Consider the following 19670-nt stretch of genomic DNA (forward strand, 5'->3'; position numbering starts at 1 on the left):
TATGAACTAGAGACCCTTTTGCTTCCATGCACTCAGTTTAATGTATCATCTCTTATCCCTTTGGTATTTCCTGTAAATCCTTACTAAGGGATAGTTAGTACACCTTAAAATTTAGAGAGTAAAATCTACATGGATTTCAGAGACTAGATTTTCACTACTAGGTAAATTAATAATAGAATTTAATGCTCTCCTTGAATATCCACTTCTCAGCAAAGCTCTTGATTGTTCTTCATATAGATGAACTAAACTAGTTAGTCAGCTTTATTATTAAATAAATAAATAAACATATTCCTTAATTCTGTCAAAGATGTCAATGAAGAGGGGAAACTGAAGGCTTACTGTGACTAAAGAAATAATATTCATCAGGCAAAAATGTAATTTCACTTCCTAAAGCTTCCAACAACTTTAACTTTTTGAGAGTGATGGGAGTTTTGCCATTAGTGTCAACCACTAGATAAAAGAAAATAGTCTAATGTCAAGGGAATAAGTAGCATATAAAAATATTGCTAGTGCAACAGTCTTCATTTAAAACTCAAATAAAAAAAAAAAAAAAGAATGAATGAAACATAAATGATTTTTTAATTCACATATTACTTGCTCAGAATTGTGTTGCATATATTTTGCAGGGCTCAGCTGGCTTTAATAGACCACTTTTCAGTAAAGTGTCACACATCTGTGCCCTCAGTAAAGGGTAGCATGAGCTGAAGCATTTGTCCATACTCCTCACTCCCGATTTCCTAAAATCCATCATCTGCGAATTATTTTCATATACTGAAAGCTCAGGTATGAAACAACTAAAAGGCAAATTAACTCCATCTTTCTTCCTTTGTTATCTCTACCACTCTTCCATTAGAGAGGGGTGATAGAGCTGGTACTCAGAGAGGAGCTCTGTGGAAGAATACAACAAAGACAGGGATATTTGATTGTTGATATTTATACCAAATATGATATTCTAGACGAAGGAAGAAGGAAACATGCTTCCAATCTGTTCCTGTTAATTCATATCCCACTTCTATCTGTTTTTAAAGCAAGAACACAGATGCCACTCTGAATTAGGTCAACATCAAAATAAATGAGAAAACAAACAAATAAATAAATAAATAAATTATATGGCTTTGTTTGTTTGCTTTTTATTTTACAATGACTCTGTCTGTTATTGAAGAAATCACAGCAGCCCATAAAATGAAGACAGCAAGTCCCAACTCCCAGCAAAATCTTCCTTGTCGATGACAGATTAAAAACTAAAAACAGTCCAGGTCTATGCAATAATATTTGCAGCCAACTTTACAAATTTTCATCCAGAGCATCTGAGAATTTGTACTCATTTGTAATCCTCTGCAACACCTTGAATTTCCCCTCATTAAGTTTCATTGTGGAAAGGACAAAAAAGATAACATATGGCTTTTCTGTTCAGAAAATGTATCATTAAAATAGGTAGACAGGTTAACATATTAGTGTAGCTCCCTGCATAGAAAGACTGAAAGGATTTCAAGTATGTTCTAAAGCAAGTTGTATGAAATATTGAATCCGTCAGTCTAGTGTTTCCTTACACAAGCCACCACACAGATTGACAGGGAAGGAGAGGAAGATGAAAGTCTCAACTACAGGTCAGCCCACATCCATTTTCTGTAGGTTTATATGAATGCAAAGAAAAAGATGATTCTGTTCAGAAAAGTGTGTTATAAAGTCTCTTCAGCTTTATCCATCTGTTAAGAACGAAGGCTGTTCATCCTTTTTCTGACATCACACTTTGAAGTAATTTTTCTGCTACTTTTTAAACATGTCTCAGATCAACTGCAGGATCGGCAAGGCTCCCATAATCCCTCACTTGACAAAAGTCCCTTAAATTTCTCATAGTTAGTAAGAGTAAATTAAGTAAATTCACTCTCTGTCAAAACCCAGTCTGGCATCACAGTGACCTCAGTAGTTTCCAGACAAAGTTGTTCAGAAACAGATTTGCCAGGGCTCATTGAGATTGACTTGGCATTTAGCTGTAGACTTGTAAACTATTCATATCTCAATAAGAACAATTAGTTTTATTGATGTACGTATTTAACACATTCTTACTAGGTAAGTTTCCTGCTTAAATCTTGTGAATGTCAGAACACTCCAGTCAATTGGTCACCTTACATTTTAAAGAAAGAAAAAAAAGAAAAAAAAAGACAAGAAAAGATAGTAACTGAAGGTTACTCTAGGAAGGATTAGAAAAAATGTACTAAAGATTTCAGCAAATAGTATTCAGTTAACAGTACTTTCTCATTTTAGTTGGAATTAAAGGCATTTCACTTAGATACTAACTGAAACTAAGAGTTGGCTTTTGTCTGATTTTGACCACAAGGTCTGACAAAAATTGGCACTTTTCTGGAAGTGATGGCATGTACCAATCAACCATGTATGACCATGCATATTTTAAAACAGAGGTCTTACAATGTTTCAGAAGTAACATTCTGAGTTGGAAGAAATATCAGTTGTTCACTGATCACAAGCAGAACCACTTTATTCCAGTTTGAAGGGATTGTGTATGATTTAGAACTTCTTGATCTAAATTGTCTAAAATCCACCTTCTCCTCGAATAATTTTACTATTGAAAATTAGGAATTAATTCACTAAGTATCAGGAATCAGGATCAATTTCTTGAAAGGGCAACCTGTGTATGTGACTGCTCAAGAAGTACACTATTTTGAAAAGGTATTTAGGTATTTGAAAAGCAAGTTAGAAGAAAGATTAAAACCAGCTAATTATATCGCTCAGCCCCTGCCTAACATTGAAGGAATGCATGTCTATGCTGTATCAAGTATCAATCTTCAAGCCATAAACAACCTAAACAAAAACCTCACTTACAGATTTTAAGCAATGAACTTCATACATGAAAACTCGGTCATAATCTGACCTTGAATCAAAAATAAATACATAAGGAACAAGAACCTGAATAAGATACTGGAATTACATGAGGGTCTTTGTTTTGTTGAATTAAATGCAAAAAAATTCATTAGTTACATAGAGAGCAAAATACTTTGAGCACTCCATAGTAACATATTACTTCACTCTCAGTATCATTTTTTACATGAATTGTACATATTGGTTACTGAAGCACCAACATAAACGGAAGAATGTCATAACCAGAATGCTAGGTGACAATGAATATTTCCAAAATTATATGGGTAGGACAAGAGATTTCTTAGTGATTGATCGATACTGACTATTTGTCCAGTCTTCCCAAGGGGAAAATAAGGACATGCAGATAGAAAAAAAAAACAAAAACCAAAAACCAAAAACCAACATCAGAAAATCAGAAATGCGAAAGAATGACAGAGAATCAGTTCGCAAACTGGGTCTGTCATAGTCAAGGATACAGCCCTAGGGATGGATTAGTTTCATGGTCAAAATCAAATACCCCTGTTCTCATAGAGGCACATGTTTTTAACTGCTATGAATCATACATACACATGATGCAAAGGTGAAGTGACTTGTAAACACTTATCTATTGCAAGGCTTTCTCACTACTGATGCAGAACACAAAGAATAATAAAAAAAAAGCCTTAGTCTGGTGATGAGAAGACATACTTCCAGGGTATGTTTTCAAAATAAACTGGTAGTAATCCTGGATTCTCTGAAAGCAGATTTAACAAAAGATTTTTTTTTTTTTCCCCCCCGGTGCATTTTCATTGAATTTCAATGTACAAAAGTCCTGGTTAATTGCAAGGAAAATAGGAACAATGTGAAAAGTAGTTTCAAACTGTGGTTGCATTTATGTGTTATGTGTGAGAGTATGCGCTCATTAGAGAAAGCTAATAAAAATTAAGAAAAATACAGAAAAAAGAAACTGATGTTCAATCTTAGATAAACCAATCATCAGAATAGTTGCTCGAATGTAAAAGAATTAGTCTCAGATCTCTGTGCGTTATTAATTCCCTGTGCTACTTGTTATGGTGTATAGAACTTGGACTTGTTCTACCATACTTTAAGAAAGCATTCTTGTTATCACTTATGATGTTCCATGTACAGACTCCATGGGTATCACATGGATTTCTGTTTTGGATTCTGAGATTTTTCTCTTATTTCCTCCCTCTCCTTCTTTCTCTCTCTCTTTCTTTCTCTTCAAATTTTATCAGCTTTTTTTTCTTTAGCTCTGCTCAATGCAAAATATTTAGAGTGGGGAAAATTTTTCTTAGACTGCCTATTAAAATCAAATTAATAATGCCTGCAAAACTTAGAAACCTAAAAAAAAAAAAAAAAAAAAAAAAAAAGCTGGTAAAGACAAAAAAATACTGACCAGTGTTTTGAAAGCATTTATTGATTTTTGCTTTCTAAATACTCTAAAAGAAAAAACTTAAACAATCACTTTAGCCTGTTTTATTTTAAATTGAACTCAGATAACCTCTGTTTTTGACATGAGACAAAAGCATGCAGATTAGATACCTCTGCCCAATAAACAGCTGCTTCTTGGAGTGACAAGAATCTGGGTTTTTGCCACATTGAAAATTGGCAGATGAAAGCACTTAAGAGTGGATTCAGATTTCCCAATTTTTTTAAGTCGTTTTCCTATGGAGTCACCTGTTAATTTAGGTCATCAGTTCCAAAGTGTGCACTTTAATATTTACCAAGCTAAATGGTTTTCTAGTGGAGTTACTTAGCTCCACATTAACCTCCTCCTGTGTTTTGATATCTAAATGTTCTTTTGTGGCATATATGCTTTGCAGGTACTAGTCTTGTAAATACTTATTTCTTGCTAGGCTTTCTAACCCAATTACTAATTGTCACAGAATCACAGAATGGCTTGGGTTGGAAGGGACTCCAAGGATCATCAAGTTCCAGCACTCCTGGTGGAAGCACCACCAACTTTCAGATCTGGTATTAGATCAGGTTACCAAGGCTCCATGCAACCAGGACTTGAACGCATCTTTAGGGATGGGTCATCCACAGCCTCTCTGTGTGGCCTGTTCCAGAACCTCACCACTCTCTCTGTGAAAGACTTCCTCCTGACATCCAATCTAAACCTTTCCTCCTTGAGCTTAAAAAAGTGCAAACAACTGCTGATATTTTTAGGCACCTTAAAGTCATTCCCCTTCCATACCCACCACCTAGTAAATTAATAGAAGTCTCATGCATCTCAGAGATTTAGGGATGTTGAAGTTGCCCTAGGTGGCTATTCATAGTCAACTTGTTCTTCCCAGTGCTTAACTACCTTAAATACAATTATATTGAGCAAGAAGGTTGCCAGAGAACTCCTGTAAGGTTTAATAAAGGTACTTTTCCATTATTTGACAGACATAAGGACAGAAGAGATATAGTTATATCATCACTTAAATCAACTACATTGTCAATACAGTTTTAAGGTCCTGAAATTGGAAGTCTGAGGTGAAACTAAGATTTTTGGACAGGATTTCCATGGAAGTGAAACATAATTGCATACCACAGAAGTCCATGGTGACATTCAGATTTGCACCAGGACATGTATCTAGCTCTTTGTTTCTTGCTACTTTTGCCATCCAAGTATGATGGATTGTTATTATGACATTATTTGAGGCCAACTATTTTTCTGTAAAAAATGAAATAAAATAAAGTAGAACAAAATGTTATCTCTTTATTGCTAAGACTCTTTGAGAATGAAAAGTATTGATTATTTTATCATTTTTGCTGGCAGATAAGAATCTAAGCAGACAGTAATTCAAAGTATTACCATTTTTGTGCAGAAATTTATTATATTTCTGACAATGAGATACTTAGAGATCTAGAGGGATTTGTTAGGGTTTATTGAAAAACCCTTGAGGTGCAGATCAGTGCAGAAGTTTGTTCTTTTGGTAGAAAATCCCAGGATAGCAACAGTCATAAAGCACTGTATTGAAGAATTGTGGCAGGAAAGAACACTGTGTACTTAGAAACTTTTATCACTGTGGGAAATTAGCACATTTGTCAGAATTCCAAGCATTAAATTTGTAGGGTAGGCTTGGACTTCTTGACTGGTCTCTTACTTCTTAATCTTTCTAGAAAATCCATTGAGTCTCTCTGTCTAGTGATTGACTTCTTCAAATGGAAAGTTCTTTATACAAACCTTAAGAACAGAGCTGTCATCTGTGAATGAAACAGTTCCCATGATTGAACCAATGTTCTTCTAAAACAAAATGTGTGTAGAGGAAAGAAAAACTAATAAATAAATAAATAAAAGTGAGACAAACTCGGAAGAGAATATCTCTAGATCAGATACTGAATTTTATGCTTATCTTTCTCCAGACATTTTACATAAATGTACAGCACATGAAATAGTTCCAATTAGAGATATGGAAGCAACCACTTCAGGTATTTGCTAATTGTTTGCTGAGACAGTGTAACACTTCACAGGAACTCGCCTACCACCATCTTAAGGTAATGGGATGTTTAGCAATGCAAAGCTGTCAAGGATGAGCCCCAAATGTTGTAAAACAAACATAAAAATGTAGGACTATATGCTATGACCAGAAGTTCTCAGTTGTTTCAGTGTCAGGTGCAGTTTAACATCTTACAGTCTGAGATGAAACAGGCTGCTGAGAAACATGCAATATTTAGCAGCCAAATATTCCATATCAGATTTAAGCAGTACAATGTTACTGAAGCACATGAGCATCTGTCTAGCTCTTACTTATATGTCCTGCATTCTTTCAGATTCCTTTCCCCTTCCAGTTTTTAATATTTGGGATAATTTTTATGTTTGGCAGCAGCAGATGGATCCTAATACCTCTAACATCATTAGTTTAATAACACAATTGGTAAGTGCAGTCATTCTCAGTGAAGGGCAACTGTTACAATTATCTCACTAATTTCACTGTGTAAATACATCACGTCAGGGACATCTGAAAATCATTTAATACTTTTGAATACAATATTCATTATCAATACTATGTTTGTCCTTACACACTAGCCTACATGTAAAAGGAGAGAATATATGAAGAGAAAAGAGAATAATTGGAAGGGAAGGAAAAACAACAACAACAGAGAAACAATAAACAAACAAACAAACAAAAACAGCAGAATTGGAACAAAGAGAGTCAGACAGTCTTGACATTTAAAAATTAATTATAAAATTAGCTGATGAAGAAAATTAATCCAAATTGACGTGAATTTGAATGCTGTCAGATGGAGCAAAAAGGGCCCTAGGTGTATAAACAAGAGTTGGTAATAAATAACAATGTAGCAAGCCGAGGGGAAAATGTTTATGAAAGGAATTTGTGTTTGGTGCACTATCATTTGGCAGCCTCATTAATGATTTAGAAGAAGGTGTAAACATAACATTCATGATTTTTAGGGAAAGCTATTTTGCTACAAATGCCAATAAGGAAAAAATAAGAAAACAAGAAAAATAATTCTGTTAAGAGTCAGCTTTTCTATGCTTCTCTAAGAGTAAACAAACACACTTTCTCTTCCTTAATATCCTCAGATCTTCTTCTAACTTAATTTCCTTGAGATCTGTATCATTCCTCAGAGTCATCTTTGTTTCTTAACTGTCAATTTTTCTCACTTAGGGATTTTTTTAATTATGATTTTTCCCCAGGTAGCTAAAAACAATGTAAGATGAGTTAGGAGATATATGCACAGTTATCCATCACTGCAGTTTGTGTTCTGGATAGTCAGAGAATGCCTTTTGGACAGACTGTTACACACAGCTCAGGACAACTTTCTCCAGCAGTATGATCTTTGTCCACAGTAAACGTTTCCCTGCAGTAACCAAAAATTTGGGGCAATTATCAAAATTGGTGGTTGTAAGTCTTGCTATGGAAATGCAAAAGTCTGCTGGTGGAACATACACTACCTTAACAGTCTTGCTATATGACCCAGTAAGCATAGAGGGCACTGAAATATTTTCACCTCATATTTGAACCAGGAAATCTGGACAGCAGATTCAGTTCATGACTCGATGAATTTTACAGGATGGTTGTTGTTTAACAGCCAAATGGCATTTAGTGGAGAGAAACATTCACTGACATCAGCTTCCTTTATCTAAGTTTTATGTTTCCCTAGTTTGTACAGAGATAATTCTTTCCAAAGTTTTAAAAATAAATAAATGAATTAATAAATAACATAAATTGCACTATTTCCTTTTGATTCTGCTCTTTCCAAGCTTCCTTATTCCAAACTAGGCTTGTTTTAGATTTTCAGAGTTATCTGGATCATAATACTTTTGTGATCAAAAATATTTGTTGAATTTGTTGAATGTTGAATGAAAATCAACATTTCATGTTACTCTTTTCTGACTCATCATGAGACAGCTCACAGCAGTGGCCAGAGTTTTCCTTCCTCAGAAACAAGAATCAAAGCTATTCCTTAAAAAGGAATTCAAAAAGGAATATCGATCAGATTTCTGATGAGGGCTGGGATGGAGAACCAGAGTAAAAGATTCTGATCCTTCTACCTAGTCAGTTTAACGGCATAGCACATTTGTACTCGTTTGTACAAAAAAAAAAGCTGTTTAAAAGCACACTGAAGTCAGTGTGAGCCATCCTACCAGTGTTGATAATTCTTTTTAGATGTGAACTGAAGTGTGGAAAGAGTTGAAAACTGACCTTGGTTACTGTTTCAGCTGTTGTGCTTTTAGCTGTTGAAGCCTCCTGCTTAATCTGATTGTTACCTTAAGATAGCAAAATCTCCACCCATCTAGAAGGTTTCCTCCTTTCAGAATCTCTGTTCCTCCCCTAATTGTGTTCTTATATAGGCATTAAACTGATCTCTAAACTTTGCTGCTTCTCTCTCTTACCTAACTGGTTGAAAATTGCTTTTCTGTCTGTGCTGATTTTTTTCCCTGTTAGCTAAAGAACTTATGTTACTTTCTGCTTCTGTATGCTACCCCTTCTTTTTGCCTTTTTCTTTTAATTATTTTCTGTTCATTCTGCATGCATCTTTACCTTCTCTCCTGCAAAGTTTTCTCATCATTTTTGCCCAAGTTCTTCAACTGTGTTCCACATTTTTACACTACAGCTTGCAGTATTTTCTCATGCTCAGGTGTGACTCTATTTTTTTGACCCACCAAACACTGCAGAAGTATCTGTTTTCAATAGATAAACCTTCTTTGTTTCTGCATTTTTCTTCAATCTCTCTCTCTCTCTCCTTCTCTGTATATGTCTATACATACATACATATATATATATTCCAAACGATACTTGGAATACTTGTGGGAAATCTCAAAGTAGTGAAGAATATTATGGTATTTTGGTGGAATAGCTTTTTACTGAAGTGATACAAGTGAAACTGATATCCATTACAAAATGCACTATAGGACTCTACTCTGATTTTGACAAGATATGTTAGTCTAGGAATGAAGAAATGCTTCTATAATCTTTTATATAGCAGGTTTACACAAACCTACAATAACGTAACTGTGCGTGTACATCCAGACTACAAAAAAGGAATTTATAACACAATGTGTTTCTGAACAAGAAACACATTCTTTGTGTTTTGCAGTATTGAAGAATATTTATCTGCCTAGAACCTACTAGGCCCTTTATTTTTGTACTTGAAGTTCTTATTAGAGATTAACCATCGATTTTACTGCTTCAAAATTAGAAAATCCTATTACACGAGCTAAGGGAGAAATCCTGAGACATTTTTGTTAAATGGATCAAGAAGCCTCCTGAATAGTATTTAACTTAGGCAGAAATATGTCTTATCTGATATTTTTCCTTAGTTTGCTTTGAAGTTCAGGATTTAGTCATATTTGTTCATCTTCTCCTTATATTTTGCAGTGCATTTGAAAAGCTTTGGAAGTTCATGCCATAACTTGAGAGCTTGATGATAGCTGCTGCCTGCTGCCAGTATTGGGTGGCTGACTGGTAACAACTGTAGTCCTTTTTTTTTGGCCTCTACTAGCACAAACGCAAGAAGAATGTGAAGGTGTTGGAGTGGATCCACATGAGAGTCAGAAAGATGATCAAAAGACTGGATCATCTCTCCTACGGAGAAAGTTTAAGGGAGTTTGACAGTTGGGCTAGATTATCTCAGTGTTCTCTTTAAATCTTAATAATTCTATGAGTTGGGCTTTTTTTGACTTGGAAAATTGAAGGCTCCAAAGATACATAACTGCAGATTTACAGCACATGAAGGAAGCTTGTAAGCAGCAAACGGAAGCAGCTTTTTATAGTCTGATAGTGACAGGACAAAGTGGAAGGAATTTAAACTAAATTAGAGGAAATTTATGTTAGATGTTAGGAAAAATTACTCAGAGAGGGGTGAGGCACTGGAACAGATTATCTATAAGAGTTATGGATGCCCTGTTCCTGGAGGCATTCAAGGCCAGGTTGGATGGGGCCCTGGACATCCTGATTTAGTGGTTGGCAACTCTGCCTAAGCCATTCTATGATTCTATGACTCTATGAAGTCCTATTGTTCTGAGGACAGCCCAGATGACACATCACAAGATAGCACTCATAAGAGAGGAAACTGTTGGTTTGCTTGGTCTTAATCTTGCTCAACTCTGAAATACCAGGCTCAGGAGAGTCAGGAACCAATAAGATAACCAATAAACTCCCATCCTGCCCGAAATTGTATTGTCTTTCTGAAGCTTAACCAGAGATGTGGGATGGCAGACGACTAGAACTCCTAGGGTCCCCAGGTAAGAGTTCCATACAACAAAGGAGGAATTTACTACCTTCTCTTTATTATTATGTTTGTTACTGGCATCAGAACAAATTGTCTACCATGTAGTTGACCTCAGGATGGACTTCAATAAACAAAATTCTCCTCAGGAAGGCAAGAGAAAGCCAGTGCTAGCTGCAGGTCAGAAAACATACAATTCTGTTAGAAAGACAGTTAAAGTTTCACTTGCCCGCTAGCAGTGATTCTTGTATCATCAATGTTTTTCCATCATCAGGGTATCCTCACCTTGCATTATGCTGGTTAATGGAAAGTTGGCTGCAATAGTGCCTTTATTTTTATTGTTAGAATAAGTATTTATATATCTACAGGCTTTTAGCTAAGATCTCTGAAGTCATCATAGACCTCTTCCAGTGAAATAGGGAAACCTAATTACAGACTGGAAGAATGAATCAGTGAGAGTATAAGTATTCTGCTAAAGAAAATATGGTAAGGCAGTGGCAGAATCAACAAGAGAACCTTTGAATGGTGGTCACCTTTCCTAATCATTTGAAATAGCCCAGGAAAGGTGAAATATTGTGCTATACAGAAAAAGTTAAGACCAAGCTTTATATGTTTAGGAAGAGCATTTTAGGCTGTGTTGCCTGACGCAGCAGGAAATTGCATTCAGTGGTTTTGGAGGTCCCCACCAAATTTTCCTTATGACAGGTCATTCTATTATTACCCACTAAAGACTTTCTTACATCTTTCTCTGAAGCATCCAGCACTTAATTTGGAGATAGGATATTGAACTAAATGGATCACTAGTTTGATCTATTGTGTCAATTCTTATGTTCTTGGAGATGCAAACAGTACTTAGGGCATAGGTTTTCCTTACAGTACACAAAGTCAACTGAAAGTATATGTTCTAATATAACACCATTTTGTGTCTTTTCAAGAACTGAAGCTGAAGTTTACTTTGTAGAATAAATGTAAACTGTAAATGCTGTTGGCCATGTGACATCTCTGTATTCTTCCATGGGCAGAAGTCATTTTCTTCTGTGCCTATATTTGATTTCAATTAAAAGAAGACAGCTTGTTTAATCTATCCTAAAAGTTGATATGGTGTATACCTGAGTGAACTGGCCAATTTCCCTTATAAATTATGTATAAAATCCACAACTGCATTCTCTCTCAGAAAGTCAGAGGAAAATTCAATTTCTCTTTTAGCTTATTTTCTTTCATGGTTCTTGGGATATTCATTTCATATTTTCTGCTCATTTTTATAAATGTCTTATTTATTCAAGCTCTTCATAGAGGAAAGTAATACCATGCATTGCTGATTTTATTTCTTTGGACAGTTTACAATATCTCTTCACATCTTAACATGTTAATTGATTTTAAAATTTCTATAAATTTTAGCCATGCTGTTGGATCATACATAATGATGCCAGGGAGACTTTGTGAAATGTCTTCTATAGCTCCACTGGAGTTTGTTTAGATATGATAGCTCATCTTTTTCTTCTTTCATCTTAACAGAGATGTAAGGGAAATAAACTGACCAGACTCCTGCCTAGGGACATTACTAAGGACTGGAGCATAGGGACAAATTTTGACAAGTGTTTTGCCCCATAAAAGTAAGGTCATCTATCAAGGGATATTGACTACCATGCCCCTTATTTCTTTCTGCTTCACTCTGGACTCCCTATTCCATATACCTAACTTTAGATTCTTTGAACTATAGATCCCATATAATATAGATACTGTGTATCTTAAAATAAAATACATTTCTGTGAGCTTTAGTGATCATGTCTTCTGTACATAAGTGCTAACAAAACACTGAATGCTCAGTGTCTCTTTCTATTATGCAAAGGTCTCAAAGTAGTTCCTAGAAAGGATTTAATGAGAGATACTTCATTTTGAGTTATTACAAACCCTCAATTCCCGTTACAGAAGTTTCTCTAAGTCATTACAAGTATTGTTCTGATTTACTGGAAGAACAACTGACAACCTGGGGTAAAGGTTTGCAAACAGTGAGGAAACAATAAGGAAATATTCTCTTTTTAAAACATTTTTCTTTTTTTTTTTTTTTCATTTTGGAATGCCTTTGGTGTTTGCATGATATTTCCATCAGTTTGTATGTCAAGACATAACAAAGCACTGGCCTGTAAAATTCACCACATCAAAGACACAAAAGCAGTATGACTTGGTTTTTACCTTCATCTTAGGACACAAGGCAATAACAAATCTGAGAGGAGAGGGTTAGGTTAGATACAGGTACAGGATCCCAAGGGCAGCAGTCATGACACCAAGCCTGCTGTGGTTCAAGAAGTGTTTGGAAAGCACTCTCATAAATGTATTGATTTTTGGGTGGTCCTCTGTGGAGCCAGGTGTTGGATCTATGATCCTTATGGGTCTTTTCCAATTTAGGATATTCCATGATTCTGTGATGCTCTTACAGATCTTGCTGTTTAAGCAAAAAAGACTGCAGACAAGAGCTTGAAGCTTGACAGTTCTGTGATCTCTCTGTTTATTTTTTTTTTTAAGCATTATTTTAGGATGAGTTTTTATTTATTTGGTGTTTGATAATCATAGTTTGCATTTACAGGCTCTTCTGTCTTTAATGAAGAAGATTCTCACCCTTTCATATAGAATATATGTGTCAATCATCCACTCAAAGCCATATAGACCATATTGTATGGTCTATCTGCACCATATATATTCCATCAGGATATTTAAGTGCTTTATTTGTATGACATTAGTTAGTATTCTTCTCCTCTCTTCCTTTTCCCAGATGAATGAAGAGAGTTAAGGAAGTTGTGATACGTGCTTTCAATAAAATGTGCTTTCCAAGTAGACAGAAAGGCAGGTAATTTCTACATTCAGCTTTCAGACCTTCTCTAAAAAGTACTTTCAGACTAGTTAAGGCTCTATTTTATCCCTAAGCTCTGTACTGACTCTAATATCTACCCGCTGATGTTAAGTCGCAGGATGACCTTTGTTATCTTTGTATCATGGATTTGCTCTCTCCATTTGCTCCTTGTTGATCTAGGAAGTTGCTGAATGCTGGGCTTCTCACTGCCCATAAATATCATCAATCATACTGCACAATAGCGGAGTCATTATTGGCTTGGTTTCTTGTGCTGTTTGGATACCTAAGAAATAGAAGCACAGAATTTAAATGATTTATCTATTTATAATTCTGCCTCCATTACTACCTGCAGAACAATATAGATGTAACTAATTTGTGGGATTCTTTTTGCGACATTACAGTTGTGCTGCGCATGGTAGAATTGAACTTTGTGGTAACTTTCCACCATTGCTTTATACTGAATATTCCCTGACTTTATGGAGTTTTTTTTCTTTTTTCTTCTCACTTCGTAATGGTTACAGAAGGTTGTATTAATGAACTGTGTTCATGTGAAATTCTGCTTTTTTTTTTTTTTTTTTTGTCAGAAATAAAATAGTTACACAGATAACTCCCCTTGTGATTATGAGCCATTATTCACCTGAGAAATTTTAGAGTATGCTTAGAGTAAATAAAGTTAATGGAAAGAATAAAGTCCCTTGTGGACTTCCTGAACTTTCACTGACTTTCTATATTAATGTGATGATATACAGTTTCTCTGGACTAGATGTTTGTTTTTAGTAGTGGGAAAAGAAAACTACATAGTAGGTACTGTGTAGCAATGTTCATGTCATTCGATTCCCCATGGAGAATAAAAAAAAAAAACAAAAAAAACAAAAAAAACAAATCCACCCTGAAAATGATCAAACTAGGAGGAATGACATTGCAATTCCTCTGGAGTTCTGTATGCAGCCTTCTCTCTAGGTCTCATTTATTTTATTCTTAGTGTACTTCTTGTGGGACAGCATTTTTTTTTAATGATAATTTTCAGCTATTTTTGAAAATCAGTTTTAAATTGTCATGCTAAAATCTCTGGAGAAACAGTGAAAAAAAAAGTGAGATACTCTGGCAGCTGTCTGAACTACACATTATTACCGTTAGCATCGAAAAAAGGCCAACCTGGCTTGTAAAAGGATTAAGATTTTTAATTTATAGTATTTTGACACAGTCTTATAGCAGTAATATAGTAATCATAGCACCCATGTTTGAATAGATAAAACAGCAACAAATACTTACTATTAAGGCATTTTGAAATATTTTCTTCAATCTTGTGTTTTTGAGTGTTTAAGAAGGGTTGTGTGAATTGGTTTTACCTTAATAGGCTAAAACACTAAGATATACATGGAAACCAGATATACTTCTGAATTTCAGAATGTTTTTGGAAGATCCACTGAGTTTTTTAAGCAACTATAATGTGACCACATTGTGTCTTGAGCTGCTGACTGAGGAAAGCTGAAAGTATGTCTGAAGTAAGTGCAGTAGAAATCAATTTTGAAATGGAAGCAAACTCATGAAAATTACCTTAGCTCTTGTCTTTAGCTGGAAAAATCTGGTTTCTGTTTTCAATTTCATCTTTGCTTTTTTAATATTTCCTGCTCCATTCCTGTAGTGGTTGACTTTTACAGCTGACTGGAATAGTAACAATATTTATCATTTCATAGATATGGAAGTAAACAATATCTGTCCCAGCATCATAGGATCATCGCTTGCACTAAAGTATCGTGATCTATGCTTTGTCAGTACAGCTGGGAGACTTCTTCCCACATCTAAACAGGCAGTTCTTCCACTTCGGGAGATGTTAACTTTATTTTATTTTATTTTATTTTATTTTATTTTATTTTATTTTATTTTGGTTGATCCCTCAGAGTCTAATTAATCTGCAGCTAATTCCAAATGTACTTCTTTGTGGGACATTCATAATATGATAACATTTCAGCTTGAGCCTGACTGTGAAGAATTATGGTAAAGCAGGAGGAATTTCACTTTGCATTGGAAATAATGCAATAACGATCAGCAAGTTTCTACTCTTTGTGTGTGTGATTGTATAACCAAATTAGATCTCTGCTCTGGGGCCAATGCACCATTACCTTACACCGCTACCAAGGACTGATGGCTCTTCCTACAGTTCTTCCAGTGAGCCCAACAGTTTTCTGTCATAGGGGATGGGGGGAAAAAAAAAAGTTTATCTAATATCATTGGAACAGGAAACTCAGAGCTGGCTTTCCTTCCATTACACTAGAATAATCAATGGCACCAAAACAGAGGATAAGAATAATTGAACTACTCCACATGACACAGATTGGCTGTGCTTGTAGTAGTATGTGTGTGCCTGGACACTGAAACATGATGATACTACTAAATGACTGCAGTTTTTTTCTGACATGAATGAGGGTTCTTTCAGCTTTCAGTCTCTCAGCTGTTTCAGTAAAAGATGAAGTCTACCAGCATGAAGACACATTGTTCCATTCCATTTAGTCTCAGTAACATTTAATTTATCAATACAGGCATATCCTTTGGTCCATGTGCCATCTGGAGCTGATTTCAAATCAGGACGTCTTTCATTTCAGACCTATGCTTAAGTCTATCTAATACCACGCTGTGATGGGTGGAAAAAAGCTACTCAGGCTTTCGCTCTCCCAGAAGCTTCTGCTTTAATCCATTTTGTAATGCACACAGTCACAAGCATGATACCAGCCACAAAAATTGTGAGTCCTTCACCACTGAAACAGATGAACGTTAGTGGAAGATTTTGAGACTTTATATGGCATTTGAAGCTAACAGAAACCTGAACCTTTCCTGATGTGCAATAGCCCAGAGTGGGGAAAGGGTGATCTCCAAGGGCAATACCTTCAGTCTATGCCAATTCCAAAACTTCCGGTGAGATCATTTTCCTTTCTTAGGGATGACTCTCAATCACAATAATGCCTCCTATTGCATCTTCATCACACAACAGAAAAATAAATAAAAAAAATGTTGGGCAAGTATATTATGAAAAAAATGGGTTGGAGAAGCAGAATGAAGTCAGGAATTGCAAGTCATCTCTTTTTAATGGTTAAAACACAACAGAAATGTAATTGGCAGAGGTCTCAAATGAGACTCTGTCAGAACTTCTGTGGAAAAAGAAAAGAGTGAAGTATTTGTTCTAATTTGTACATGGCTGTGTATCTGGGAGGTCAGTATACATTACAGTGGAAATGTTTGCACTGGAAAGTCGCTAACCTGTAACCAAATGCACATATCTTTTCCATCTGCCTTGGATGACCTGGTACATCATGCCAATTGGATTTCATTTTTTCAGACAGGCACTTCACCTTCTGCAATAACTTTTTCTGTTGAGAATTCAGACGAAATTGAGCTTACCCCTTCTAATGGAAGAGAATAGGGAAAGCTGGGAAGAACTGAATAAATGTAGAGCCACTGATTTACAGAAGTACTGACCTTGCTCGTCCAGAGCAAGCTGAAATTGTGGCAGGCTGCATGCAACATTTTGTGCTCACTGAGGAAGAGCAGGAACATGCAGGAAAAATACCTCCTCCATGCAGGCCTGTAGATATGAAATTTAAAGTAAATTCTTTAAAGAGAAGCTTTTGAAACTTCTATTATTATTATTATTATTATTGTTGTTGTTGTTGTTGTTAAAGGATTCTAGTTAAAGCTACTACCAGATATTGTGTTCCAAAGATCTCATTTGTATCCCATTTCAGTTCAGCGAAGAATACACAGCTTGTCAATCCCCATGCTCATTCCTTCCCATAGGACCCAAAGGATGCTACTGAACTGACTCATAGCCACTTTGGGAGCAAGAAACATTTCAGAAGGAGAATAATGGCAAAATGATCGTGAAACTGATGATGAAGAACCATCCTGATGAATATAAAGCACCCACAAGACAGTATGCTGGGTAAACATACTTACTAAAAGTTGATGGAGGAGACCAGCAGATGTTAGCCTGAATATGTTGTTTTCAAGAATCAGTTTTGATTTTCATTTATTTATTTATTTATTTGGTTGGTTGCTTTCCAGTTGAGAAAGAAAAGCTATGCTTATCCACCAAGGCAGTTAGGGCTGCTGCAGCTGACAATGCTCTGTATGAGTATCATTTACTCCTGCAACCAGGACCTTGTGCTAACCTTCTTCATAGGATAACACTTCACACAACACCAGTCTATACACTGTGTGGATACCTTTCCAGATAATTTCTGCTTGATGTGAGTATTTGTTGCTTTTCTGCAGTTAATAGGTGTTGTTAAATGATGATGGCCACTGAATTCTACTTCGAAGGAAAGGAATGCTTCTTTATGATTTATCATAATTTCTACTTAACTGCCTGCATAGGAGATAGAAAGCAGCACAAGAGTTTACATACATATTCAAGTGGTTCTTAAAGGAGAAATTAAGTGATATAGTCTGACATTGTCTCTGTGGGGGAAAAGAGTTAGACACTGCCTTCACCATAATTGTTAATTTGCACCCTCCAAGAGACAATGGTTAACTCAACTCATACCTGCTGAAGGCTGTCCATGCAGCTAGCAGTAAAATTCTGATTCTTAGTAAGTTATTACTCTGCAGTGGCTGGTTTGTGTATCAGAATCTCTACCACATTAAGGCAGAATAAGCTCCCAGATAAACATTGTGGAGGGTGTTTGATGCAAAGGTACTGATATAAAAGTGTGGGAGATTGCTGTTCAAGTTTTCCATTAAAGAACAAGCCTGATGAAGAAGGCGTATGTATTGCTTTTGGGCATCTGTCAGAGAGAGAAGTGAAAGCTTATGGAGCTTGTTATTGGTAATATTGTAGGCAATATGCCAGTGGAAAGGATTGCACAAGCTGCTTTTACACTCTTCTAACATGTTCATCTGGATGGGGTATGTTTTGTCTTATCTGAAAGAATAAGGGAAGAGAAAAGAAAGTAACACACGAAAAATGGAAGGAAAGGAAGGGATTGCTGGATAATCCTATCAATTCCCAAGGATTGCTAGATAATCTTATCAATGCAAAAATCTACCAAAAGTCAGAACATCAACTTTTGAACTTCCTAATCTCTCCTTCTGAATTGCATTCCTCATATTGCAAGTGAATAAGTCTTTAGCTGAAGTCAAGTTGGCATCATTTAGTATAACATGACTAATGATGTGAAATGTTGTAAGAATTTGTATAATTTCAAAAGGCATTAGAAGAGAAGGACAAGCTGAATGAAAAGCAGCGTTAACTTGTCTTGGAAATGTTGATCATCATATAAAAGGTTAATAAATATGCATCTGTACTAGTTATCTTGTGTTCTGAAACCAAAATAATATTCCACTGTAGGAAATAAATGCAATCCCAGGATGTTCTATCAAACAGAAAATGGTTTATCTGACTGATGCTCATTTCTATTCCCTTTACTAAATGTACAATCCATACGCTTTAGAAAATGTTACTACTTTTATTACAGTTCACACTGAAATTTTCTTTTCTCTGAAAATAAGGTAAAAAGTAATAATTTTAATTGAAAGGTTACCTACATTTAAAAAAATATATATGAAATTGTGAATTTAATAGATATTGTCATATCTTAAGTACAGTCAAGAGTGTTAAAATTCTGGAGAGAAGAGAAACATGGAAAGTTAATTGTAGGAGAGAATGTTATTAATGGTATAATAGACCATGATCTTAATGAAGTTTTGATTACACATAAATGCCCAAACACACTGCAAAGGACAGTTATGTTCTTGAATATACTATCATACAAGAGTGATATAAAATTGAGGTGCTGACCAAACGTGATGATGATTCTTAAGCAGTACATAAACAGTAGTATAGATGTTGAAGATTTCTTGGATTATTTAAATGACATTATTTACCCTGCTTCCAATAATCAGTTTAATTACGAAATGGTGTGATGTTCTTAATTTTTCTCCTAAGCTGTGCTAATGCATAGATGTTACATCCACTGAACTTTGAGTGATTATTTTCTAAATAAGGTAGGTTGGAAATAACTGATAGTTATGGGGAGAAATTAAATTGTGGGTGTTAACTTCAGGACATAAATAGAGAGACTGTTATGTTGTTGAGGAGTTTGTCTATTACTTTGAGAAAGTAACAATTAGATACCTTTTTAAGATGGAGCTTTAGCCTGGAAATACTCAGAAGTCATTCTGACAACCTAATGCATAGAAAATCAGGGGATGCTGTTCAAGTATGGGACTAGACCAGATGTCCTTCGGTGGTCCCAACCCATCAAAA

General features: G+C 35.4%; 1 protein-coding gene across 38 annotated transcripts in view; it reads right to left on the bottom strand.

The window, feature by feature from the left end:
* The window catches only part of LOC146542112 (uncharacterized), a 74145-nt gene that overhangs the window by 46356 nt on the left and 8119 nt on the right, over window positions 1–19670 (bottom strand). For 18 of the 38 annotated variants that reach the window (XR_014880443.1, XR_014880437.1, XR_014880436.1 and 15 more), the window contains one exon: window positions 16883–16988. The exons of the other annotated variants lie outside the window; for them this stretch is intronic. Coding sequence is in view for 9 of the 18 variants with exons in the window: in XM_085213432.1 (XP_085069558.1) it covers window positions 16883–16988 (106 nt within the window). In the remaining 9 variants the exon portion in view is untranslated. The remainder of the gene's footprint in view (window positions 1–16882; window positions 16989–19670) is intronic. 38 annotated transcript variants of the gene reach the window in all.

Source organism: Meleagris gallopavo, chromosome Z (genome assembly GCF_905368555.1).
Source record: "Meleagris gallopavo chromosome Z, MGAL_WU_HG_1.1, whole genome shotgun sequence".
NCBI classification, from domain to species: Eukaryota; Metazoa; Chordata; class Aves; order Galliformes; family Phasianidae; genus Meleagris; species Meleagris gallopavo.